Source organism: Eriocheir sinensis, chromosome 55 (genome assembly GCF_024679095.1).
Source record: "Eriocheir sinensis breed Jianghai 21 chromosome 55, ASM2467909v1, whole genome shotgun sequence".
NCBI classification, from domain to species: domain Eukaryota; kingdom Metazoa; phylum Arthropoda; class Malacostraca; order Decapoda; family Varunidae; genus Eriocheir; species Eriocheir sinensis.
The window spans coordinates 7,509,950-7,536,909 of NC_066563.1; the positions used below are offsets into that span (position 1 = coordinate 7,509,950).

The 26,960-nt window shown below is 42.1% G+C and overlaps 3 protein-coding genes across 6 annotated transcripts in view; 1 reads left to right on the forward strand and 2 right to left on the reverse strand.

Annotated features, from left to right (window-relative positions):
* Nucleotides 1-288: 288 nt before the first annotated feature.
* LOC126983835 (uncharacterized) lies at nt 289-9,032 on the forward strand. The gene is made up of 4 exons (XM_050836966.1): nt 289-510; nt 1,663-1,839; nt 2,207-3,409; nt 8,998-9,032. The coding sequence occupies exons 3-4, from the start codon at nt 2,218-2,220 to the stop codon at nt 9,030-9,032; spliced, it is 1,227 nt and encodes a 408-aa protein (XP_050692923.1). The 5' UTR covers nt 289-510; nt 1,663-1,839; nt 2,207-2,217.
* On the reverse strand, nt 8,610-19,313 carry LOC126983993 (mucin-12-like). The gene has a single exon (XM_050837292.1). The coding sequence runs from the start codon at nt 19,311-19,313 to the stop codon at nt 10,554-10,556; it is 8,760 nt and encodes a 2,919-aa protein (XP_050693249.1). The 3' UTR covers nt 8,610-10,553.
* A 2,975-nt stretch (nt 19,314-22,288) lies between these two features.
* LOC126983994 (RING finger protein nhl-1-like) overlaps nt 22,289-26,960 on the reverse strand; it is a 47,764-nt gene continuing 43,092 nt past the window's right edge. For all 4 annotated transcript variants that reach the window (XM_050837295.1, XM_050837294.1, XM_050837293.1 and 1 more), the window contains 4 exons: nt 26,177-26,340; nt 25,319-25,489; nt 24,470-24,642; nt 22,289-23,627 (listed from right to left, as the gene is read on the reverse strand). In XM_050837295.1, coding sequence (XP_050693252.1) covers nt 23,507-23,627; nt 24,470-24,642; nt 25,319-25,489; nt 26,177-26,340 — 629 coding nt within the window. In that variant the 3' untranslated portion in view covers nt 22,289-23,506. The remainder of the gene's footprint in view (nt 23,628-24,469; nt 24,643-25,318; nt 25,490-26,176; nt 26,341-26,960) is intronic.

Sequence of the window (26,960 nt, forward strand, 5' to 3'; positions counted from 1 at the left end):
GGATGAAGTGTTTAAGAAAGTGATGTAATACTGAAGAGGAAAGTGAATTAATAAGAAGAAAAGAGGAACGATCAAGAGAAGGAACAGCACAAAAGAAGAAGAAGAAGAAGAAGAAGGTGTGAATAAGTGAATAATAAGAAAAGAGGAATGATCAAGAGAAGGACCTAATTAAGATGCGATACAAAGCGGAACAGGTCGAAAGAAGAAGAAGAAGAACGAGAAGAAGGTGTGAATAAGTGAACAAGAAGAAAAGAGGAACGATCAAGAGGAGGACCTAAGATGCGATACAAAGCGGAACAGGTCAAAAGAAGAAGAAGAAGAAGGTGTGACGTCACGAGTCGGTGTAAACAAGAGGCAGCAGCTGGCGTGGCGGTGTGATGGCCCGTGTGTCCCTGCCTGTGGGGGCGTGTTGCTGCTGCCGGGGACACGCCTTACACACACACCCCACACCACACCACTGACCCGCCCACCCATTGCACTGACAACTTCCCCCATGGCCCTGCCCGCACGGTAATCAAATTCATGTAACAATTTGACCAAGTTTTGCATGTTATTTTCACAATGAATTATTATTATTATTTTTTTTTTGGCCGGGGACACACCTCACACACACACCCCACACCACATCACTGACTGCCCACCCATTGCAGTGACTTAACTCCCCCCATGGCCCTGCCCGCATGGTAATCAAATTCATATAACAAATCGACTAAGTTTTGCATGTTATTTTCTCAATGAATTATTCTATGTATTCGGTTTTTCTTTACAGCTAAAGGAACAGCTCAAGGGCAACAAAAAAAGGTGTAAAAAAAAAAGCCTGCTAATCACTGTTCCCATAAAGACAAAAGTAATGAGCGGCCAAAAGAGAGGTCACTGGACCGTATTGGCTATACAGGCAGCGCCACGTGTGGCCACTCAACTCCAAGCTGAATTTTCCATAAAGTTCAAGTTATAGACTAGAGTGCGTCTGCATCTGTCTCAGGGATACACGGCCTTGATGCCGCCGTTGCCCCAAGCTGTTGATTGCACACACTTCACTCCTATCCGATTTCAGTTTTTCTCCATGTCAAATAGAAGTCAGGAAATTGGGTAGGAGTAAAGTGTGTGCAATCAACAGCTTGGGGCAATGGCGGCATCATGGCCGTGTATCCTGGAGGCAGCCTCAGACGCACTCTAGTACATAACTTGAGTTCTATGGAAAGTACTGCTTTGACAGTTCACTGAGGGGCCACATGTGGCCCTGCCTGTATAGCCAATACGGTCCATTTCGGGAGAAATTATTCTTAGACATTGTAACGTCACTTTTAGGATTAAGTTTCCCTCTTAGATTGTATTACCAGACAAGAAACTATGTCTATGGACATTCTTGTGTCATCCTGGGAAGTGTCCAGTGTACTTTTAGGTAGGCTGTGAAATGCATTCATGTATAACTTACCAATAAACAATCAATCAGACCGCTTTACTATATTTTTGTGTCAATCAGAATTGGTCAGCATATTTTGTGAACAGTTATGTGAAAGAATAATGAATTGTGATGTATCGCTTATAGTATTTTCAGTACATTTTTAAAGCTGAAATGGATATGCATAAATTTCATACATCCATAGCAAAATATGGCAAGAATTTTGCTAAGTATTGTAAAACCTTTTTTTTCCCATTCAGATTTGCAAAAGTGATGCAAAGACCCAAACAGACCAGAATGGCTGTTTTCAGTTGACTGCATGTGATGAAGAAGAGTGATTGATCTGTATCCCTCGTGTGGTAACACGAAGATGACTGGCGGGTCCCAAGGACCCTCAGCGTAGTGCTCCGGTATCTTTTCCTGTCTAATAGTTGCAGGCAAGTTAATGGTACTATTTTTCTTTTTTCTTTTATTGTGATGGAATAATGATTAATTGATATTTAACAAGTGTCCTGGAACAAGTTGATGCAATAGGCTTATTTTCCCATAATAAGAAAATGTTCATACTGTTCCAGGTTGAGTTAGTGTGTCAAGAATGCAGATCTATTTTCAGTATTAACAAACTTTGATATTTAGATTATGCTGAGACTAAAGTTTATGCCAGAATCCATAGTGCAGTGTTTTGTTTAGTTTGAAACTTCGGATATACTTAAAAGGAAACAAGTTGACCATTTTAAGTACCTATTTTCTTTCTGCAGTGATACGTTGTAAGGCACTGATGGATAAATACTACTTTTACTTCAGGTGTGACCAGCATGGCCAACAGGAGGTACCCCTTCCAGGGACAGTTTGGGGTCCATGAGACTTCACTCACCACAGTCATCGGCTATGGGGAGTTCAAGGCCGCAGAACAGATCATTGAGAGCACGAATGACCCAACGTTTCTCAATGATGGTCGCTATGAAAACATTCCTCTCCATATGGTCCTCACAAACAACCACTACAATGACCGCTGCCGCAACCTGAAGCTGGCACGACTGCTGGTCCAGAAGGGTGCCAGCCCCAACCTGAGGATACCCTATGGAGACATGTCTGAGTCATCTCCTAGCCCCTTTGAGGAGCTTGTAGTCTATTATGAAGTGCTCAAGGCTTATGCTGCTGGTGAGTTTGATGCGCTTAGTGAGGAACTGGAGATGTACTTCGAGAATGAAGAGGCAAAGGTAGCGTTCTTGACCAACACTGTAGATTTAGATAATACAAAGTGTCTTCCCAACATTGAAGATATTCGTAAATTAATTGAACAAACAAGTGAATTAATTGACATATTTCTCTATTATGGAAGTGATCCGAGTGTCCTTACAACCTTTGCTCACAAATCTCTCTTCCACTGGGTGGTAGAACATGAAGATGTTGCCTTGGCCAAGCGATTCCTAGACACGTCCAGAGTTAACCTGAACCTTACGGATGTCCATGGCAGCAGTCCTTTGATGGATGCTATCTTGAGAAATAAGCCAGAAAATGCTCTGGTCCTCTATGAGACAATGTGTGAAACCACTGAAACTGTAGAGCTTAACTGTGTGGACTGCTGTGGAGAGACTGCTCTCTTCAGGGCAGTGTTTGCTGGTGCCACAGAACTGGCCAACAGGCTGTGTAAGGATGGAGCCAAATTAACCACTTCTGTGTGTCTGTCTCAAGTTCCAGTATCAACATGCGAGGAGCCAAGGCCTCATGAGGGTTTGCTTTTCTCCATTCTCACCAGTGACCCAAATCCCATGGCTACTCCCTTATTAGCCCCTCTTTTGGCAGACTCGCCAGTTCGAATGCGTTACGATCAGGTCTCAACAAATGAGTGCATTGCCAAAGTGGGGCAGCCCCATAAGAATCTTGCAGACAAAATTATATTGGCTGGTGTATCTCCCCTAATAGACATGGGGTGCTTTAACAATCAGACCGTTGCCTTAGAAATGATGGAACTTTTAAACCAAACAGACTTCCAGTCTTTACAAAGTGCAGACATTAATCCCACAGATCTGTTGACCTTGATGTTTGGCCAGGTGTCTACTGGCCTGCGGCAGTTGTGTGTAAGATCTATTTTTGATCGTTGTAGCACGTTCTCACAAGTAACTGATAAAAGCTGGCTGAAAGCAGTGCCTCATGTGTTTTGTCTCCCATGGTGTTGTGATAGAGGAATAACGCCAGACAAGATAAAAGTGTTGATGGAAAGGTTAGGTCTTCCTCCCTCACTTAAGATTTTTTTTGACATTGATGCTGCCAAATACCAGCTTTGTAGTCTCATCATGAGTCACGTCAGCATGGAGTGTGATCAGGCTTGTTCTGGCTCTGACGATGACTCCATATTTGATGATGAGGATGATGAATCGTATGGTTCTGATTTTTCCTCTGTCTATGCAGACTCTGATTCTCTCTTATTTTTCTCTTCTGACATTAGTGACGAATCCTCTGAAGAGGTAGATGATTTGTCAGAGGAAGACTCTTCAAGTCATGAGGAGGGAGAGAGGGAGGATTCGGAAGATGGAGTGAAGGGGGATTCAGAAGAGGGGGAGAAGGAGGATTCAGAAGAGGGAGTGAAGGAAGAAGGGGCAGTAGGTAAAGCAAAATCTGGGCTCAAGAAAATAAAGTATGATCAAGAAGATTCAACCTCCGAGTCAGAGGATGTGAGGGTGGTGGTGGAGACCTTCTGTGAGGACTTGGCTGAGGATGTGGCTCAAGAGCGCCCTGCTATTTCCTGTGATAGTTATCAAAGACTTGCTGATGAGTCCACAACCACCACGGAATCCCCAGAAAACTTAACTGCAAGTGACTCGGTGTCAGATTCCCTTTGTTAGCAATAAACACACACACAGACATACACACACACACACTTCTTGGGTCATGCATGTATAGTTCATGAAAGCCTATTCATCAAACTTCACTTGAAAAAGTTTACATTATCAAAATTAAAGACATTCTTCTCTCCACATGCATGTAGTTCACACAAGTAGAAGTTTTTCCAGCTGTCAGGATTCAGGCACTACAGCAGGACTTTTTTGTGTGAATTCTGGTCCATTTTACCTTTTTTTTATTGTTGAACTTTTGAATTTGGTGAACTGATTATTGCACAACTCAACGATTTTTTACTGGTTGGTTTGGCAGTGATGGACTACCATATTTCAGTGAAATGATGGAGGGTATGTACCAGCCGTTATGCCCACAGTTTCCCTCATTCAGAGTGACCATCAAAATACAGTGAGAGAATCTGCTGTAAGTGACAGGTTATGTAGTTGAGGAGTTTTCCACCCACAACACAAATTGGCCTTAGGGATCAAGGCTTCCTGCAAGTCTTAAATTTCGATGTTACTACTTGTTATAGGGGTTACAGTTACTACTTAAAACTTTATCAAGCAACAGTGCAAATCCTGTGGTTGGTAGTTGGACATGATTTGTATCTAATTGGTCGTGGCAGTAATTCCCTTACAGTATGTCAAAGAATTCTTTACGGTACTGTTTGTCTCGCTCGTTGAAATTACGTTCAGATTACAATATGTATCCTACTTCCGTGCCAAGCATATCAGTTGCATATCTCACACAAGTAATATTCAGGCTGTCCTTCACTTCATCCTCTCCATTCTTAATGCCACCAATTTGGACTTTTCTCGCCATTATCCTTTGCTAGGATATTTCTCTTGTATTACCATTTTAGTCTTCCTTCTTGCACACTCCCCATACCTCCATCCCCGTCACCTTTCCTTCCCTGCACTCCACTTGCGCTCTGGCCCGTTACCTGCTCACTGAGCCTGAGAGTGCAGTGTTACCTCCAAGGGAGCATTTTCTGTAAACCTTTAAAATTACTACTGCAGAACATTCTTTTGCCTCACCTACTGCAATATATTTATTAGTTATTTGCTTTAAGCACTGATATCCAAAGGATTTAAATTCAGATATTGCACCTAAGCTTTAGCTTACTTAAAAGTATTTGGAACTAACACAGAGCAATGGACTTTACTTCAATTAAGATTAAATTGGAAAATATGAATTTATGAGTTCCTAGCATTATACAGTGAAGACATATTTTTTATACTTAGTAGTAATGAGTCATGATGATTCATGCAGAAATAGTTTAGGAAAAAATCCAAATAGTTTGTATAATTTGAAGGAATGGTGTGATAGGAAATCAGGTTATCAGCCACTGAGGATGCCTGCAAAGTTTAGGAAGGTTGTCGGCAGGGTATAGAAGATGCATAGGTCAGTCATGAGACAACTGTTGACTGTCACTATCATTGTATTGCCATGGCTGATTACAGACCAAGAAAAAGTTTAAGGAAATAAACATTTTATTCTCAAGGTTCTTCTACTAGTTCTTTATTGTCAGGAGTTTGTGTAGTGCATGATTATGTTCTATTTTTGTATTTTACATAGATCTAATTCATCAGTCATGACCACTCAGTCTCTGTTATCCACATAGTGGGTGGCAGGTCACTGCTGCTGCCAGCTGATGACTAACTTTTAATGTTCTGTCTTGTGCCAAAGTTAAGTACAGAAATCATGCACTACATTAGAGTGGAAGATTTATAACTCAGGCTGTACTGCTTGTCAGTGGGAAAACTTTGGGAGTTAAGATATATATATATATATATATATATATATATATATATATATATATATATATATATATATATATATATATATATATATATATATATATATATATATATATATATATATATATATATATATATATATATATATATATATATATATATATATATATATATATATATATATATATATATATTATAAAAAAAATTATATAATATTCTAGTTTGCCAGTTGTCTAAAGGAGGATGTGCAAAAGCATGCTTGAAAAAAATAACTTTTTTTCTTAATGTGTGCTATTGTTTAGCTTATTTTCACATTTATAACATGAAAGATGATAGGCCTAAAGAAAGCAATGTAATTTGTAAGACTTGAACACTGGGACAGATCGCTCGGTGTAGGGAGTTTCGGTGAAATAGGAGCAGATGTTGAACTTTCAGTTCATTTTAAGTCTCATGACTTTAGGGAGATGATGAATGCATCCTGTCATACCCCAGTTCACCCAGCAGCAAGGTGTTTCCAGCTCCTGAGGAAGGGGGGAGGGAATCCTGCCCCATTCTGAAATAATGCTAAAAACTCAGTAAATGACTGTTGGCAGCCTTCTAGGCACAACTATATTTCGACAAAATGCACATTATTTTGGGAATGGATCCAGGCATATATAGCAGTTGCTGTTGCATATTTGTATACTATTACTGAAGACAAATTGTCCTTGGCAGTGTTTGCAAAGTGTCTGTTACTATTGCTAAAACTTAAAAGTTATCAGTATTACCTCATGTCTGGCAACACATGATTTGACCTGTGTTAAAACTACCGGTGACATAGTTATCAGAATTTTGTGGCAAAACGATTTAATAGTCGGTGAAAACATCGTTGGGTATCTGTGAACGCATATGTACCATTTCAAGGAGTACTCGTGCAAAAAAAGAAACATGTTGAGCTATAAAAATGAACTATTACAATCATAAATTTATATCAGCCCATTTTGAAAGCAATTTATTTCATTTTCTGGTCATTTTTCTAGTTTTCTTCCAGATAAAAGTACTGTCTGAAGGATGAGTTTGTGAATGCACACTGTTCCCATATTTAGCTCATGTTTGCAACTGCACAACTGTAAAGACCACTTCTCAAAGTCACATTGTTAAAATATGTACGTTTGAATATTAATTTTGACTTAGAAAATCAAAATTACTGTTCAATTTACCAAGCTGATGAAGGGGGAAACGGAAGGTCTCAGGACTGTGCCAATACTGGTAATAGCTATAATGGTGGTGCATACATTTAAGAGGGACCATTTGTGACAATCTTTAGTTGCCTTCAGAGGTGGAGTGAAGAAGGCTGTTGTCCCCTCCTTCATTCATCATTGTTTAGCACTTTCCTGACCATGATTTTATGATTGTCCGTAAATCCATAGAGTTCTCAATAAGGATTTTATACTTGATTTATTTATTCATCTTATTTTTGTATAGAGAAGTCTGAAATATAAAACTATAGGATTAGTAGTACAGAGTATAGGCCGTGTGATTTAATTCAGAATCACAATAATTGCTTATGAAAATGTAAAGGGCATTTTTAAAGATTTTTATTTGTTGTGCAAGAGAGCTGGTTATACTGAGGATATGAACAAAGGTACAGTCTGTGATGACAGAGTCTTACAAAAATGGTTCAGTGGCCAACACTTGGGGTTGTATGGCCATAAATTATGCACAGTAATTTTGTTTTTTCCTATTTTTTTTATTGTACATTTAAACTATATTAAATTTGTTTGGGTATACTACAATATAATACACTTGCATGCTATGCAAACATTTAAAATTGTCCAAGAAAGAATTTACATTGAAGCAGCAAAGCTTGATCTTGCATTTCTTTCTCAAACTTTGACATGTTAACAGTGCTGTTATTTAGAAAGACCTTGTCCATATGAATTTTGTAAATAAACACTAAATGAAACTTTGTCTTGCTTTTGGTAAGGAAAAGGAACCCTGCTTCTCCTATTTCACTGCATTCACTTGGAATTTACTAACATTGTCAGATATTACCATGTTAGACCTTATAATGCTAAACAAACAAGTGCATAAAGAAACTTGATACATAGAGTACTTGTAGGTCTGACCACACAAGCAAGTTTTCATACACTGAGGACAAGTGATTGTGTTCATTATAAGGAAAGTTCACTTCACAGTTGCTCTTCATCAGGAAAAAAATATATACTATTACATAAAGGTAATGAAACATTTAAAAGTGACTTGATCAGCCATGGTGTCGGAGTGTTATATTTGTTCATCGAATTCAAGTTCTCATTCTTCTGCTGCCAGGCAATATAAGCAGGCTTAGCATTTCTGTTGGTGAAGATTTGTCTAATATAAAGGAACAGGCAGTATAAAAAAAATAAAAATGGTCTCCCTGAGCCAGGCAGGGAAGACAAATGGGGCCACAGGTGTGCTGAGCCTCGTAAGCATCTGTTGGGAAGGGACTCTGAAGTTCATCTGTATTGTACAACAGCTGGATCATCACAGATACTTCTACAAGGCTGGTGCCTGAAGAAATGGCTATTATTGTTTGTCCATCCATAGTACTATCACAAGATTTAAGAATACCAATCTTTTTTTAGGTGTCTCGATACGCCCCTCTTGAAGGTGATGAAAAATTAAGAAACGAATAAACATTTATATAGCATTTGTAGCTACTGCATGAACTTTTATGTATTTGATTTAGTTTCTCTAAATGAGCGAAAGTGTGTGAAGCCTGCGTGTCCCCTTCTGGAGACAGAGTGATGTCCATGGAGGCAGGGCAGGTTATGGAGGGCAATCTTATGTTTGACAAAATTATTTTTGTATGATGTTATTGGAAAGTTAACACTAAAACAGAATTGCTGTTAACCTATATTCTATTTTTCATGATTGGCATTGAAAACACTTAACAGTTCTTGATATTAATGGCAAGGATTAATTATCTTTCTTTTTTAAAGGTCCAACATTCCTCCTTTCCCTCCCATGCCCCAGCCAGGCCTCTCACCCCTCGAGGGCAAGCCAGGTAAGACTGGAAACAGGTGTCAGGCTAATGGGGGTTGTTTTTGTAGCTTTTTTGTGTGCCATAAATTCAGATAGGATACATATATATTTTATATTTATTTTTTAGGGCCAAAATTAGGGTGTCAACATTTGCATATGGACTTTCTGGGGTCTAAAGTTAATACTTTATTCAACTGAACCTGTTGTAGCCTTAGAAAGGGAGTCAACATTTACACATAATAATTAGGGGCATATGCTAAAGCTGTGGTGCTCCATCATCACCACATTGGCTTTGGAGTTTGTGGCAGGCAGTAACCCATTACCCGGGATGCAGGGCCAGTGAGATCATTCTGGGCTTTCCGTGTATGAATTCTTATACAAATGAACTTATCCAAGCCCTTGAGCTTAAAATCAGTTCAATCCTTTTTTTTTATGTATATATAAATGCATTCTAGGCTTGTGAGTTGTTGAGATCTAAAAGAAAGATAGAAGAACATTTTTTTTATTGAATGAAAGTTAACACAAAATAGAATTGCCACAAAATATGTAAAATGTCACAAGCAGGTATTAATTCAAAGTGCTATTAAAAAATGAAGGATTTCTAGAAGCGAGTGCCATGACCCAGGTGCTGAGGCCATGGCAGGACTTAAGGCAAGGGTTGGTGCTTGGGTCTGGTGGCATCAAGGGGGAAAAAATAGACGTATGGGTGCAACTAAACATCTTATAGGGACATGTATTGTACAGGAAAGTCAGGAATCCTATTAACAGAATTATGATGTTTTCCACTCACAAATTAAAAACAAATCATAGAATAGAATGTAGGTCAGTGTAACTTCCTCGCTTGTCTTGGATTAATGAGAAAAAAAGGAACCTCTAGGAAACCTATTTACATGCACAACAATAGAAAATATTCAATACATTTTCACCATTAGAGTAACAAAAATAAATAAATAAATAAATAAATAAATAAATATAAAATCAACAAAAAAATCCCATACATTTTACATCACTACAAATTTTGCAATAGTCAAGTGAATAGGAAATCAGAGGTTTGTCAATTTTTAGGCACCATTCCAGTTAGATTCCCAGTCACCATTCCAATTAAGGTTTCAGACACCGTTCCAGTTATGTTCTCAGGCATCATTCCAGTTAGTTTCTGTCACCATTTCAATTAGAGTTTCAGACACTGTTCCTGTCAGATTGTCACCATTCCAGTTAGATTCCCAGACTCCATTCCAGTTAGGTTTTCAGTCACCATTCCAGTTAGATTTCCAGGTACCATTTTCACCCCATTACAGTAGGTTTCAAGGCATCATTCCAGTTTGATTCCCACTCCATTCCAGTAAGGTTTCCAGGCACCATTCCAGCTGGTGCTCACATCAACTAAAACCTCATTAACTTGGAGTTCTTCTACACCTCAGCAACCCCTCTAAGTCATTTTATTCCCGCTCTGAATGCCAACTGGAACGGTGTCTACAAATCTTAAAAATATCCCAAATACACACGGAACGATACATGTCACACCTTTCAACCCATTCCGTCGTTACTCAGGTGTATCCTCTTCGAAAACGAGCTCTGTGGAGGCGGTACGACAGGCGCTTGTATTTATCTACCTTCATCTTGGTTAGTAATGGTATCTGTGATGGAGTGGAAGAACATTTACTGGTGATGGTGTGTGTGGGTAAGTGTGAGCTATGCGTGTGGCTAGACTCAATGCCTGTTTGTATGGGCCTAAAGTGAGTGTATGTGAGGGTAGTTTGTGTATATGTTGGTGCAGTGTGTATGTGTGAGGGTGAGCTGTGCGTGTGGGTAGACTCAATGCCTGTTTGCATGGGTTTAAAGTGAGTGTATGTGAGGCTGGTTTGTGTATGTGTTGGTGCAGTGTGTGAGTGTGCAAGAGTGGTGTGTGAATGTGTGTGTTTTTGGAGTGTGTGTGACATGTGAGGCTGTGAATGAGTAAATGTGGGTTGGGATGAGGGATATGTGTGTGGGTGTTTGTGTTCAGAGGGGGATGTGAAAGTCTGTGTAGGAATCTTAGGTGTGTGCGTGTAGTTAGAGTGTGTGTGTGAGCGTTTGCTGGGTGTATGTGTACGTTTGTTTTCCATGTGTGAAGAAGGGTTTGTGTCCATTTGTGTACAGTTTGTGTGTGTGGGTGTAGGTTTGCGGGGGCTTTGTGTAGGTGAAGTGTTTGCGTATGTAGGGTTTGTGTGAGTGTGTGTAGGGCTTGTGTGTATGTGTGTTGGGTTTGTGTGGGTTTGTTTAAGGTCTATGTATGTTTGTGTATGGCTATGATTTTCCTCAGGGTTGGGTTGGTCAAGTTGACTCCTCTCAGCTTGACCTTTTCGCTGTCTGTTTCTTGTTCGTGGCTTGGTCCATCCCTCTCCACGCCTGGCTTGGGGTCTCGGCTTTCTCGTCTTGTCTTTAAAAGCACCTGTTTGTTGGTCTTGAGATCCTTCATCGCCTCCTTTGATTTGCGTCTTGACACTGAGATCAGACTTTCCTTCCTGCGATGGCTGCTGCTTCAATTCACTCTGTTCACTGCCTTCTTGTTCCTTATTCAGTTTCCTCCTTTTTGCTACTTTGTCCTCACTGGCAGGTTTTTCGTGATCTAATGTGTCTTCCTTACTGTTTCTTGCTTCCCTCTGTACATTCGAACCTGTTTTTCTTTCTGTCGATGTCTGTTGTTGCGGTTTTAAGTCCTTTCCGGTAGATGCCTTGGCCGGCCTTGACCTCCTCTTTGCTACATTTGCTGCGCCTGAGGGTTTGAAGTCTTGTGTATCCTCCTCATTCTTGCTTTCTGCTTCTTGCTTGAGACTGAAATTTCCTTTTCCTTCCCTTGGCACCTCTTGGCTCACCATCATGTTCATTCTACTGGCATCGTTGTCTTCTACCTTCCTCACTTTAACACAACAGGGACTCGCAGTCTTCTCCTTCAGGTCAAAGTCTTCTAGTTCGGTGTTTCCTTCAGGCGCAAGCTGGCATGGTTGTGGATACTTTTTCTTCACTATCATTCCTTCGATGTCTACAGGCGTACAATGGCCTTTGTCATTTGCTTTTATTTCTCTGCTTTTCAGCTGTCTCTTTCTTTGGCGTTTGGCTGGAGTGAATGGGGGAGGGTTACAGGGAAGGCGTCTCTTAGGCTGTCTGGGGGTTTTCAAGTGTCTGCGTGCCTTGGTTATAGATGTAAGTGCCTGGGAGAGCCGTGGGAGGAAGTTCATGATGTGTCCTGGTGTTCGGGGTTCATGTATTTCCAGCTGTTCAGATTTCATGCATGTGGCTAGTGGTGTGTGGCTACTGGCAGGTTCGGTGAAGTCAGATACCTCTTGGTCCAGCTGGAGTTTTTTGAGCAATGTATCAACCACTCCTGTCTTTACCACTCTCTGCTTCACACCAAGTGGCAGGTTAGATGAACTACTGAACGGTTTAGGAGACTTCAGCTTTTGAGAGGTGAAGATTTCGTCATCATTTAGTAGAGAGTCCTTTTTATCATCTTCAGGAAGGCTGCAACTCTTGTCTTGTTGTGCTTCTGGAGTAACCTGAACTGCAGACTCAGATGGGGTGTGTAAGGGTGTAGGTGTAGGTGGTGGACGAGCTGCCTTCCTCTTACCTCTCTCTGACACTTGCTTTGTTTGGGGTTTGGGTTTCTCCTTGTCTGATTTCTTCCGTTTCATCTTCACTTTATCATCTGCTTTAGTCCCGGAGTTCTTTTCATTAGCCATCTGCTCTGCCTTATATTCCTCCGCCTTCCTCATGGCACTCCGGATTTTCCTGTTGTTGATCCTGACGACAAACACTTTGGGGCTCAAAACCACGCCTCGGTAACGTTCCTTGGGGTCTGGCATCGTTTTCATGTCTCCCGTTGGCTCAGGAGTGGCTGCCCTGGACTGGACTGGTGTGGTCTCTCTCTTCTCCACCACTGATCGAGGTTTTGTCTGAGGGGTCTTCACACTGACAATTACCTTGGTCTTACCCTTAGCCTTCTCCCTTCCATCTGTATCATGACTCTTTGGCGGAGGGATATTTTCCTTATCACTCAAGTTTAATTCGCTTTGTTCACAAAGACATGTTGCTGCCTTCCTCGCACTGCATCGCTCTGGGAGGACTGGCAAAAAGACCTGCTTCAGAATTTCCTTTTCTGGATTCCACTTACGGCGGCCCTTTTTGGGTTTCTTGCTGCTGTCGGGCATCGAGCCGTGGAGCCTCTCAGCATCAGACACTGGCAGCTGAAGACTTTCCATGGGGATCTGTTTCAGTGCAACTTTGACTGTGTGTAAAGAGACGGTCGGTCCTTGAATCTTTGTCGAGTTGTTTGAAACACCGATCTTGTTACTTTGCTGAGAGTTGTGTTCAGTCTCCTTCCTCGCCTGGCTTGTTGTGCTTTCCCTGCTCCTTGGTGTCGAAGTTTTGTTTCCTAAAGGAGTGGATTGGTGTGGGGCAAGAAGTGATCCAGGGCCTACACTCCCACCTGTAGAATCATGGTCACTGATTTGCCTTCCCACCCTGTGCTGCTGTTGCTCATATCCTCCCTCTGCATGCAGTTGGCCATCCTTGATCACTTTGCAGTCTCCTTCGAGTGATACTTCCTGTTCATGTTTGTCTGGTAGCAATGGTGCTTTCACTTGGAGATTCTGGCTGCCTGCTGTGGTGATCCTGGTCTTTATCTGCACAGAAGGAGTCAAGTTTTGGGTCCTGATTGTTGTCTCGTCTTTTGCTGGCAGCACGTTACGGCATTTAGCAAGAACGGCATCAGACAAACTTCTGTCAAACTGGTTGTCCTGCTTTAAGGCATCAAAGCTCCTCCTGGTGGCTGTGCATCTGGGTAGCCTGTCCTTAAACCCCGGCAAGAAGTCCAGGGCATCAACATGGAGCTTTGCTATGTATGGGGGAGCCAGAGGGTCCTTGGAAGGCTGAGATGGCATTAGAGACATCTTTACTGCATTACTAGGGGGTCTGGGTGATACAATCTCTGGTGGGGACAAAGGCATCATTGCTTTCTCCATCAGAGGCAAGGAAGAGCTGGCTGCTGTGGCCAGAGAGGGAGGAGAAGGATCTGGGAGTACTGGCTGCATAGGATTAATTTGGTATTTTTTCATGGCATTAGGATTTATTTTGTCTGTAGATGGTAAATGATGCAGTGTTTGGGAATCAGCTGCTCCTGTGCTATTTGAGAATGGCCCAAGATCCCCAAATCCAGCTTTCAGATCCTTAGCCAATATTTGTCTGCCAATTACTATGGGGGTTGTCTTAGTCTCAGCGGTACATTGGGCCATGGGCTGTGCTGGGCATCTCATGGGCGTCACAGGCTTGAGCAGAGGCACCAGTGGCAGTGGAGAATGGACATTATGTTCAACAGGTGAAACTGCATGCAGCAACGGCATGAATGGACTAGAAACACTGCCTGGAGTTTGAATTGGTGTCCTGGCATTCACTGGAGATCGTACTGGTGTTATGAACGGTTTGGAAGGCCCACCTGGTGTTCCTATAGCCACGGAATGCCTGGATGGTGTTACAGGTTCTGAAGACCTCCTTGGCACTCCAGTCTCAGGCATTCTTTCTGGGTGTTCAGAGTGTCTTCTTGGTGTCATGAGGTGCCAGGAAGGTCGATCCAATACTTTTGGACTTTCTGTTGATCTTGCCTTTGATATCTGCTTCTGAGTTGGTGTATTTTGTGGCATGTGGCTCTTGAAAGGTCTATTTGGTGTGTTGCAATTTATAGAAGGCCTGGCTGGTGTACTTTGCTTTTCGGAGGGTCTAACTCTTTTCACAATAATGTTGGGGGTTCCAGTTGGTGTGGTTAAATTTTTGGTGAGCCTATAATTTTGGGATGGTGTCATTAGGTTCTTAGAGGGTCTTGCTGGTACAGCTTGAGTGTTGAAAGGTATACTGGATGTTCTATTGTTTGCGTAAGGCGCGGATGGCATGGTTTGAGTGTTGAAATCTTTACTGGGTATCATACTGTTTGGGTAAGGCTCTGATGGTGAGACATGAGTGTTGAAAGTGTTGCTGGGTGTCATATTGTTGGTGTAAGGTCCAGATGGTGTGCCTTGATTGTTGAAAGCTTTACTAGGTGTCCTACTGTTGGTGTAAGGTCCAGTTGATGTACCTTGATTTTTGGAGGGACAATCCATTGTCAAAACACTCTTGGAAGGTCCAGCCACTGTAGTTTGAGCCTTGGATGACCCATATGATAACACATTGTTCTTGGAAGGTCCAGTTTGTTCGTTGTGGCTACTGACAGGTCCAGCTGGTGTTATAAAAGGACCAGCTTGTTTTGTACTGTTATTGGAAGCTCCCATTGGTGTGGTGTGAGTTTTAGGAGGCTTCTCTGGTCTATTCTTGGAAGGTTCAGCTGGTGGGTTAAGAGTACTGGAGGGTGATGGTAGGCATTTCTCAGAGGGTTCAGCCTTTGTCTTACCAGTGCTTAAACGTCTATCTTGTATCTTACTGTTACTTGAGGGCCCAACCTGTGGTGTCCTATTGGTGGAAGGACCAGGTTGTGCTATGCTTGTGGATGGGCCAGGGTGTGCTGTGTGGCTCTTGGGCGGTCCAGCTTGAGTCATGCTACACGAGGGAGGCGCAGGTTGTGTTACACTGCTTGTGGAAGGTTCAGCTTGTGTCATGCTGTTAACGGAGAGTCCAGCTTGTGCTATGCTGCTCCTGGAAGGTCTGACTTTTGTTACATTATCAGTGGAAGGTTTGCCTCGTGATACGTTATTTGTAAAAGGTTTGGCTTGTCTTAAAATACTTGCGGAAAGTCTGGCTTGTTGCACATTATCAGTAGAAGGTCTGGTTTGTTGTACAGTATCCATGGAAGGTTTTGCTTGCTGCACATCATCTGTGGAAGGTCTGGGTTGTCTTATAGTATCTGTGGAAGGATTGGCTTTTTGTATATTATCTGTGGAAGGTCTGGGTTGTCTTATAGTATCTGTCGAAGGTCTGGCTTGTGTTAAATTTTTCGTTGAAGCTTTTGTTTGCTGCACATTATTCATGGAGGGTTTGGCTTGAGTTACAGTATTCGTGGAAGGTCTGGGATGTGTTGTATTGTCTGAGGAAGGTCTTGTTTGTTTTATGTTATTCAATGGCTTGGGTTGTGATACATTATCTGTGCAAGGTTTATCTTGGGTTACGTTATTTGTGGAAACTGTGGTTTGCTGTACATTATTAGTGGAAGCTTCAGTTTGTTGTACATTATTCGTGGATTCGGCTTGTGTTGCATTATTCATAGAAGGTCTGGTTTGTTTTGCATTATTTGTAGATACTTTGGCTTGTGTTACATTATTTGCAGGTCTAGCTCGTGCTATATCATTCACAGGTCTAGTTTGTTTTGCAGTACTCATGGAAACTCTGGTTTGCAGGATATTACTCGTGGAAAGCTTAGAATGTTTTACACTATCTGTGGAAGATCTAGCTTGGTTTACCTTATTTAAGGTAGATCCAGGTTGTGCTGTGCTGCCTTTAGAAAGTTCAGGTTGTGTCATGGTATTCCTGAGAGGCCCAGATTGTGTTATGTTCCTTTTGGAGGGTCCAGCATTTGTCACTTGACTCACAGAAGGTTGACTTGGTGGTAGATCCTTTTTGGAAAGTTCAGTTTGTGCCAGACTGTTTATAGTTCTTATCTGTGTTATAGGCATCTTAGAAGGTCCCACTTGTGTTTTGTTGTTCTTGGAAGGTCCCACTTGTGTTTTGTTGTTCTTGGAAGGTCCCACTTGTGTTTTGTTGTTCTTGGCAGGCCCACTTTGTGTTACACTGCTTCTGAAAGACTGGCTCTGTGGGGTGCTGTTTCTAGAGGGTTCAGATATTACACTGTACATTGATGGTTCTGTTTCTTTTAGGGGAATTTTAGGAGGCTCAGCTTTTGTGTTCTGGGAAGGACCAGCTGTTGTCTCCCTACTCTGAGGTCTGTGCTGTATTATGCTGTCCTTGGAGGGTTCAACTTTTGCCATATTGTTGTGGGATGGTCCAGCTTGCATTATGCTGCCTCTGGAAAGTCCACCTTTTGTCATCCTGCTGTTGGAAGGTGCAGTTTGTGGTATGTTCTGGGAAGGTGTAGAATGTGTTATGCTATTCATGGAAGTTTCAGTTTGTGGAGCATTGTTTTTGGAAGGTCCTGATGGTGGTATGTTGTTCTTGAGTCTTCCAACCTGTGTCATGGTGCTCTTAGATCCTCCTTGTGTTACAGTGTTCTTGGAAGATCCAGCTTGTCTTGTGCTGTCTTGTAAAATTTCACTTTGCGTCATGTTATTCATAGAAGTCTCTTTTTGTGTTGTGTTGTTCTGGGAAAGGCCACTTTTTGTTTGACTATCCTGAGAGGTTCTGGTTTGGGCTATGATAATCTGGGATGATCCACCGTTTGGTTTTTGATCTACGAAAGGTTCAGTTTGTGTTCTACTACTTTGGAAAGGCTTATTCCCTGTTTTACCATCTTGAGCAGGCCCAGTTCGTGCTATTCTGTTGTGAGAAGTTTCATTCATTTTGCTGTTTTGGGCAGGTCCAGACTGTCTGCTGTTTTGGGAAGGTTTACTTCTTGTTTTGTTATCTTGGGAGAGCCCAGTTTGTGTTATATTGTTGTGGGAAGACATAGGTTGTATCATGCCTTTCTGAGAAGATTGTTGTGACCTGAGATCCTTGGAAGGTTCACTTTTGATGATGTTGGTGTGAGAAAGTTCAGGTTTGGTCATGTTCTTTGAAAATCCTGCTTGTTTTGAGTTATTTTTGAAAGATTCTCCTTGTGTCATGTTGTTCTCAAGTAGTTCAGTTCGTACTGCAGTGTTCATAGATCTAGCTTGTGTCATGTTGCCGGAAGTTATAAATGGTGACATTGCCGGCCAGAACGATCTCATGTCTTTAGGCACCCCTTCTGTAGGAGGCACCTGTTCGGGTGTTCTCATTACTATCTTGTTAAGTGACTCAGGTGGCAGTGATGTGCTGTGATGTGGCTGTGAGAATGTAGGTGGGCCTAACATAAGGGGCTGGACCTCATCAATCATAATTTTGTGATTGTTTGGTAAATGATGAGGTGGGGAGTTCTCTCTTATGGCTTGAACAGGGACCACTTGAGGGGCAGGGCTACTGAGGGGAGGGAAATTCTTGGTGAGCCTCACACTGCTCTCATGAGGGGTGGGGTGTGACAAAGCCTGAAAGTGTTGAGGCACCTCTAACTGCTGTAAGCCTTGGGGAGTATGACCAGCTGACAAGTTTCCCTCAAAGCTGTCCACAGGCTGGGAGAAGTAATGTCCCAATGACCTGACCTTGCTATGGAGGCTGTGTGGCTGCGACCTGTCCACCACACCCTTCATCTTGACTGGGCGAGCGGGCACATTGCGAGTGATGCCTGGCAATGAGGGACTATGGCATGATGCTGGGAGGCAGATGAGGCTTCTGTCCGACATGTCCCGCTCCTTGAAGGTAGTGCTGTCCTTCCCAGCAATGGGCTCTGCTACCTCCTGCATACATAGATTCCTGAGGGAGTTTGCCAAGGGTGTTTCTAAGCCCTTGCTGGAAAAGGCTGTTTGGGAATTTTTTTTGCTATTGGTACTCACTATAGCTGTGTCAAACTCTGCCTTCCCTCCAGGCTTGGCAGTTGTGTCTCTGGTAGGGGTCTGGGAGCAGCTACTAGTGATTGCTGTCTTAGGAGTCTGGGAGGTAAGAGGACAGGTGCCTTCTGTCGGCTTGCCATGGCAAGACTTGAAGGACGTGGAGGTGTTGTGGTTCCTGGAACAGAGAGCGGAACTGATGTCTTTCTTGTGACTTGGAGCCTTGGACCCCTGCCTCCTGCCCCTCACAGTGGTGGCGGGTGTTGTTACTTTGTCACCTCTAGGCCGTAGAAAGAAAGAATGGCCCGTAGAGGGGTAGGGCAATGCTCTGATCTGTTCACAGGCAGTACTGCCCCGGTGCTGCAGGGCACCTGACGGCGTGGGTGTGCATTGCTGTTTTCCGGGGAGTCCACCCATGGTACCCCCTTGCAAGACGACTCTCACTTGCAGGCTCCTACTGTCCTCCTCCAGCAGCTTGCGTCGTGGGGTGGTCATGGATCTAGCGGGGAAGAGCTCGTCGAACCTCACCCTCCTGTAGCTGTCCCTGGGGATGGTGCTGGAGGGCCATTGAACAGGGATGAGGCTGTCACTGTCCTTGGTGGGTGGGGGTGCCTGTACCTTTTTTAATGGCCTGCCCCGGCGCCTTAGTGGCCTGCCCCGGCGCCTTGATGGTGCTGGTGTCCCTGGTGTCTCTGTCCTGCCCCTGTGGTCAGTGCTGGAGTCAGGTGCTGCGAGGGGGACTTCATTGCCCTTGTTCCTGGCTTGATTTGCCATGCTTTCCTGAGGGCAGTATGGGGAGGCACACACAGAGCTGTTGAACAAAGGGCATCCATTATGCATGTCATGTTTAGGGTTGTGAAATTATAGTTTTCAGCCTCACAAATACATGGGTCAAACTCACTATAGTGTATACTGAAAGGAATTGCATTAAATGTACCTACATCAACAAAACAAGAATAACAAAAACAACAGCAACATAATTCACCTGGCAACAAGCATACCTGCCCTATGATTTCTCAAAGTAAGGGTGAATGTAATTAAATACAATGATGAGTAATCCCAGTGAGTTATCATGGTGGCAATTATTGAGGGTGTTGCTACAACTCTGTTTGTCATTGTCATTAGACTCATTACTACTACTATTATTATTATTGTTATTATTATTATTATTATTATTATTTTTATTACTATTATTGCTCGTTTGCTCATTGTTGGTAACAGCCTGCAGGTTGATATGGCGAGAAAACTAAATCGATGTCGTCAAAAAAAAAAAAAAAAAAGCTAAGCCAAGTTTAACAAGAATTCGGGACCACACCAACAGGACGCCACGCCCCGGGAGGGTGGTGGTTGTCAGGTGTACTGTGTGACGACCGAAGAGAATGGCAGGGCCGGGGGGGGGCGGTTGTAGGTATGGGACTAAAAAGTGTGATGTCCTTTTTTGCGGGGCTGTCCGAAACGTGTGCCAGGGTGTGACGGGGGGCGGGGGCCTGCAAGTGGCGTCCTTAGTGACGGGCCTCTTCCCACACTAAAGTCTCCTCCACACCGGCAAGAAACTGTTTGGAAAAATTGTTTCTGAAGTTTCGCGTGTGTGTACACGGGGCCTTGCTGCCACCTGAAGGGGCGAGTGGACAGCGAAACGAACCAAAAGATTAAATCAGCGCTGGAGTCGTCAGGGTTTAAAAAAAAAAAAAAACGACATTTCTGGGTGCATTTTCCTGCTGCCGTTACGAAAAACTGGTACTAAGCGTCGCAGTTTTTCGTTTTGACTTTCTCAGAAAGTGGACCTTGTCCGGCCCCTCCACCCAGGCCTTGCCCCCCCCTGGGTACTGCCCTGGGGGCCTTGAGGCCATGCAGTGTCTGGTCACAGCGACGTCATGATACATCAACCAACCATAAACACCCCCTCACCGTCTAGTCTCTTCAGGGTCCACAAATAACAACAGTCCACAGGCTCCAGCAGACGTACGCGTGCATCCCGCCGCCTGCGGACGCCCGCCCCGCGACGCTCAGTGAGTCACGTGACGCTTCCTTCCAAGACAAGTCTATCAGTTTATCATTTGTGTATTAATGTGTGTATAGATAGAAAGGAAGACATTGTATTGGCTCTTTTGTATGTTATTATTTATTTTTTCATTTATATTTGTTTATTTACGGATACATCCTATATCTTCCATAGGCTACTATACATTCTTCTCCTTTCTTCTTCTTCTTTTGTCATTCTTTTCTTCTCCTCCTTTTCTACCTTCTCCTCCTCCTCCTCTACTTCTTCTTCATCATCATCTTCTTCTTCTTCTTCTTCTTCTTCTTCTTCTCCAGTGTCCAGGAAGTAAAAAATGAAAATAAATAAATAAACACGAACGAAAAAGAAAAAATAAGAAAACGAAGAGAAAAGGCGAGACTATAGAATTGGGAATAAAGGGAACAAAGGATAAGAAAGAGGAATAATAAAAATGCCGTAGGAGTGTAAAAATAAAGGGAATGAAAGATAAAGGGAAAAAGGGGAGAAATGGGGAATAAGGTGTAGCAGAGACAATAAAGAGAGAGAATAAAGGAGAAAAAAGATAAAAAGAGGAAACGGGAAAAAAATTGAAAACTATGGAATAAAACAAGGGAAAAAAGAGACAATCGATGGGAAATGACAGACAAAAAAGAGGAAACACGGAAATAGAGGAAAGGAGGATAAAATTGTAGAAGAGGAGGAGGAGAAGGTTCTTGACCCATGAAAACAGTTACGTTGCGTCCTCCTCCTCCTCCTCCTCCTCCCTCATGCGTTGTCTTCTGCCCTCCTCCTCCTCCTCCTTTTTACCATCTCTCTCTCTCTCTCTCTCTCTCTCTCTCTCTCTCTCTCTCTCTCTCGTACTGTTAATAAAATTCATGTAATATATAAAAATGGCTTTCTTTACGTTAATGAGTATGTGTGTAAACGTCAAGTAAATATAGAATGAGATAGATAGATAGACAGACAGACATATCTGGTGGAAGGCGACTTTACACCTGGCAATTCCTAGGTCTGGGTCTGGGTCTGGGAGCCCTTCTCGCGGCAAGTTTTCTGCAGCTGAGCGCGTTCGTCATGTATTGCCGACTGGCGGCTGGGTACAACATGTCGGCGCCAATAAAACAAGAAATGACAGATACAGACAACAAGATTTGGAGCCAGGAGGCCGAGGTGGCATTACTAGAAGAAGTTAGGCAGCATAGATACTTGTGGGACCCACGAGATAAGCTGTATGAGAAGCTGAGTCTACGCAAAACAACTTTTGAGAGTGGCAGCAACATTACGAGAAATGTTTATCTCCTTGCGAGATATCGAAGGAGGTAAGGAACGATTATTTTCGTGTATTATATAATCACACTATGTAATGCCTGGGGGTTGCGATGGCATGTTCCTCCCTTCTCCTTTGTTGTTAAATGCAACAATGAACAATCAATCAATCAATACTACTGAAGGTAAAACTCGTTTACTTAAAGTATTTCTACAATATTAGGCTAATGGACCAAACTCATTGTGGTTTTAATATATGGTAGTAGCCTTTTGGGGTGTCTGGGATGAATTCATGCCCTTGCATTTACTAGCAGTTTACGTCTTGATGCTCCCGGCGGCTCCTCCCACGTGTGAACGTACTTGCTCCCGAGAGCACCCAGCTGGTCTAGCCGCTAGATCGTCGCGGCTGTATTGCCGGCCAGGAATTGCCAGGTGTAAAGCCGCCTTAAGATTAAGTAAGGGCTGGTATGGGAATATAAATAATACCTTTTAATAACTGTATAACTTTATTTACAAGCGTCAACAAGATAGCGGCGACAATATCACAGTACGAATACCAGCGAAATAATAATAATAATGATAATAATAATAATAATAATAATAATAATAATAATAATAATAATAATAATAATAATAATAATCGGATGTACTAGTATTATGATGTATCGATGTTTTATATGAATATCATATCCATTTTTTTTCATAGAGTATTTATTATGTTTTGTCTAGGGATTAATATTATATAAGATTACATAATATCACCAGTTAACACTTATATCTATCTTTTTTTCTCTTTTCTTTTGTCTTTTTTTATTTTATCTTTATCTTGCTTATTTATCTTATTTTTTTTAATCGATCCTCCTCCTCCTCCTCCTCCTCCTCCTCTTTTTCCTCCTTCTCCTCCCCCTCCTCAACATTATTATTATTATTATTATTATTATTATTATTATTATTATTATTATTATTATTATTATTATTATCATCATCATCATCATCATCCTACTGTTATTACGAACGGGACGAATTTGCGCATATTAACAGATTGATTAAAACCAGACATGAAAAGAATAATGAATAAGAATAATAAATGATAGGGAAATAACCACGTAGTAAAATCACAAGCCCTATTTTAATAACACTCCCGAAACTCTTATTAATTATTATATACTATGTGTGAATGATTATATACAGGAGTTCGGGATAGTAAAGTGTTCCTTAGTCTACTGATTAAATAATAAGTATATTGTTTTTCGATAGAGTATATAATCAACAACAGAAATTATTAACAGATAGATAGATAGATAGATAGATAGACATAGTGATAGAGTACAGTAAGTAAAAAAAAAAGAATAACAAATATATACATGCGAATGGAGCGGAAGATGAAAATAAATGTAAATGGAGAGGAGAGACAGAAAGAAGGAAAAATTAATAGAAGGCGAGACGAAAAGGGAAGAGTGGAAAATCAACAGAAATGAATGAAGGAAAACGGAAAGGAAGACGAAAATAGAAGACAGAGACAAGAAGAAAAGCCAAATAGAACGAAAGACGAAAAAAATATATTACAAGACGATAAAAGAAAGAAAAGACACACAAGAAAAGAAAAACCCGAATGGAACAAAAGACAAAAAGACAAAAAAACAAACAAAAAATAAAAGGGGACGATCGAGAAAGACAACCCAACACACTGGCCCTGACACTGGCACTAGAAGACGGCGACGAGGTTGTTCTTGAAGTCGGTGACCACGACGTCGAGGGAGCGAGAGAGCGCCACTCCGGACACCCACCCGAACTCTCCGTGACTGTTTACTCTCGTTCCCAGATACCTTGCGGGGAGAGGAAGGGAAAGGAGAGTTAGTTGGTTGGTTAGTTAATTAGATAGTTAGTTCGCTAGATAGTTAGTTAGTTAGATAATTAGTTCATTGGATAGTTAGTTAGATAGATAGTTAAGTTGGGACAATTAGCGATAGTTAGATAATCTTTTTACGGGAAAGGAAATACGGTTTTTAAGAGTAGCAAAGTTAGTTGGTTGGTCAGTTGATTGCTTAGTTAGTTAAATTTTTGAGGTTAGTGAAAGTTATCTAGGTTTTTAAGGTTAGGGAAACACAGGTAGGTATTCTAAAACGCTTCCATCTCTAACATCAACTCTTTCCAAAGGACAAAAAGGAGATCAATCGGATTCTCGTGACTGCTTTTTAGGTTCATGGTACAGAAGAAGGGTCAAATTACCACCAGGGTCAGAAAACTACCCCTGGAAAGGCCCCAAACTGCTACGAAAGCCTTGTTAAATGTGTGTGCTTGGGCGCCGAAATTATTAAGAATGTAGTCCTTAGTTTGGGGACAAGTTAGTTCGTTAGTTAGTTAGTTAGATGGTTAGTTGAGTGATTAAGGATAAAGGTATTTGTTAGCAAGTTAGTTGGTCAGCTTTCTTCCGGTAAGTGATAGTTTATATCGTTAGCGAAGGTTTGTTATTTAGTTTTTTTATGGTTAGTTTGTTTCTAGGGTTAGTTTGTCAGTTTTTTCTCTGTCTATCTATCTATCTATCTCTCCCCTCTTTCCCTAGACATCATCACCAATTATCGTAACCACCTTTCTTTCCCTTCTCCCTCAACGGAAGCCACCACTACCTCGTTGACCGCCACCGCCACCCTCAGGAGCGGAAACCCACCTGATGAAGTTCCCGTTGGGTCTAAACACCTGGACCCGCCCGTTGCCCGAGTCCCCCACCAGGATGAAGCCCTCGGGGTCCACCGCCACACACTCCGGGGTCTCGAACTGGCCCTTGTTGAACCCCCGCGTGCCGAACATCAACACTCGCTCGCCGGTAATCCCGTCAAACACCTGGAGATTGGACAGGTTAGTTGGAATTATCAGTTTTTAGGTTTAGTTTTTATTTGATTGCATTTATTACGTTATAGATGCAAGGGGCAATGTGACAGAGATGAGCACAGGGGCCACGCGTAGCTTTGGCGTTTGCCTTCCGACTTACCTTTACCTTATAGTTTTTTTCTCTGTCAGAAAAACCTTCCTTCACCCCTATACCTGCCCCCGGGTCTCCCTCGTCTCATGCTACTCAAGTTCATTTCCTAATCGTCTTTAGAATATCTTTAACGTCTGTCTGCTATCCTTCTGTAAGTTATTCTATCCCTCCAGCAACTTCATATCTTTCCTCAACCTTCCTTCACCCTCACCATTATCTGCTCCCGGCTCTCCCTCGCATCATGCTACCGAAGTTCATCGTGAGAATATCTTTAACGTCTGTCTGCTATCCTTCTGTAAGTTATTCTATCTCTCCAGGCTCCAGCAACTTTATATCTTTCCTCAACCATCTTTCACCCTCACCATTATTTGCTCCCGGCTCTCCCTCGCATCATGCTATCCAAGTTCATCGTGAGAATATCTTTAACCTTTGTCTGCTGTCCATTCGCTAGTTTTTTCTTCTCTTTAACAACTTCCTATCTCTCCTTAACCTTCTCCACCTTCCCCATTGCCTGTTTCCGGCTTTCCCTCTTCTCACCTTGATCCTGTGGTTGCCTGAGTCAGCCACATAGACTCTCGAGCCATCCAGGGACGCAGCCACGCCCGTAGGCTCGTAGAACTCCGTCTTGGTGTAGCGGCGCCCGTCCTGCAGCGTCTCCGAGGACACCACGCCCAGCTCCCTCAGGAACACGCCGTCACTGTCTAGCACCTGCGGCCGCGTCAGGAGGGAAATTGCATCTTTGGTTGTTGTTTTTGCGGTGAAGGAAACCGCTCAAGGGGAATAAACAAGGAAGTGACATTGAACGTAAAATAAAGAGAGAAAAAAAGGAAAGAAAACAAAGTAAAAGGAGAGCAAAGAAAGTGAAAGTAAAAGGAAGAAAAGGCAAGGAAGAGAAAAGAAAAGAAAGGAAAGAGAACAAAATAGGAAAGTGAAATAAAAAAGGAAAAAAGGAAACGAAGAAAAAAATACCATGGGAAGGAAAGCAAAGAAAGTGAAAGAATAGAATGAAGGGAAGAGAAAAGAAAATGAAAAAGAAAGCAAAGAAAGTGAAAGACAAAGAAAAGAAAGGAAACAAACTAAAAGGAAAACAGTGAAAGTGAAAGTAAAAGAAAAAGGAAGAGGAAACAAAGATGAAAGGAAACAATGCAGAAGAAAAGTAAAGAAAATGAAAGTAAAAGAAGAAAGAAAGAAAAACAAAAGATGAAAGAAAGCAATGCAGAAGGAAAATACAGAAAATGAAAGTAAAAGAAAAAAAAGATAGAAACACCACAAACGAAATGAAACAATGCAGAAGAAAAATGAAGAAAATGAAAGTGAAATGAAAGGAATTCAGAGGAAGCAAAATAAACTGGAGACAAAAGAAAAAAAAAACAATGGACAGGTCTCGACACTAACCTGTACGCGGTGATTACAGGTGTCCGCCACGTAGATGTTTCCGTGTCGGTCCGTGGAGATGCCTTCAGGGGCAGAGAAGTGGCCGAATCCCTTGCCCTTCCTGCCCAGCTGCCGGATGAAGTGGCCCTCGGTGTCGTAGACGTGGATGCAATGTTTCCACTTATCTGAGGGAGGAGGAAGTGGATGACTGGATGAGAAAGGTGAAGAAAACGAGAAAATAATAAGAAAACGAATTAATTGAGTAAGGAAATGGATGAGAGGATGTACAGGGGTTGGAAAGAAGATGGAAATAGAATGTGGGTGAAGGACGAGCAAAAAAAGTATAGAGTGAATTTTACATTAGGAAAGTATAGATGAGTGAATCTTGCATAAGGAAAATATAAAGGAGTGAATCTTACATGATAAAACAATAGAGGAGTGAATCATAAGGAACATATAAAGGATTGAGTCTTGCATAAGGAAAGGATAGAGGATTGAGTCTTTCATGAGGAAAGTATAGAGGAGTGAATCTTACATTAGGAAAATATAAAGGAGTGAATCTTACATGAGAAAACAATAGAGGAGTGAATCATAAGGAACGTATAAAGGATTGAGTCTTACATAAGGAAAGAATAGAGGATTGAGTCTTACATGAGGAGTGGATAGAGGGCATTGTCTTACACAAACAACACAAGCCCTCAAGCCCAACGGATCTGCAAGTCACTTCGAGGACCAAAATCTGACTTATCATACTTATTTTCGTAAGCCTTCACGCCTCTTACCTAACACACACACACACACACAC

Excerpts from the sequence above, each read along its gene's own strand:
- LOC126983835 (XM_050836966.1), top strand. The coding sequence starts at position 2,218 with ATGGCCAACAGGAGGTACCCCTTCCAGGGACAGTTTGGGGTCCATGAG. Across the intron at positions 3,410-8,997 it reads AGACTTCCAGTCTTTACAAA|CCAGGCCTCTCACCCCTCGA; the intron begins GTGCAGACATTA and ends CCCATGCCCCAG.
- LOC126983993 (XM_050837292.1), bottom strand. The coding sequence starts at position 19,313 with ATGGCAAATCAAGCCAGGAACAAGGGCAATGAAGTCCCCCTCGCAGCA.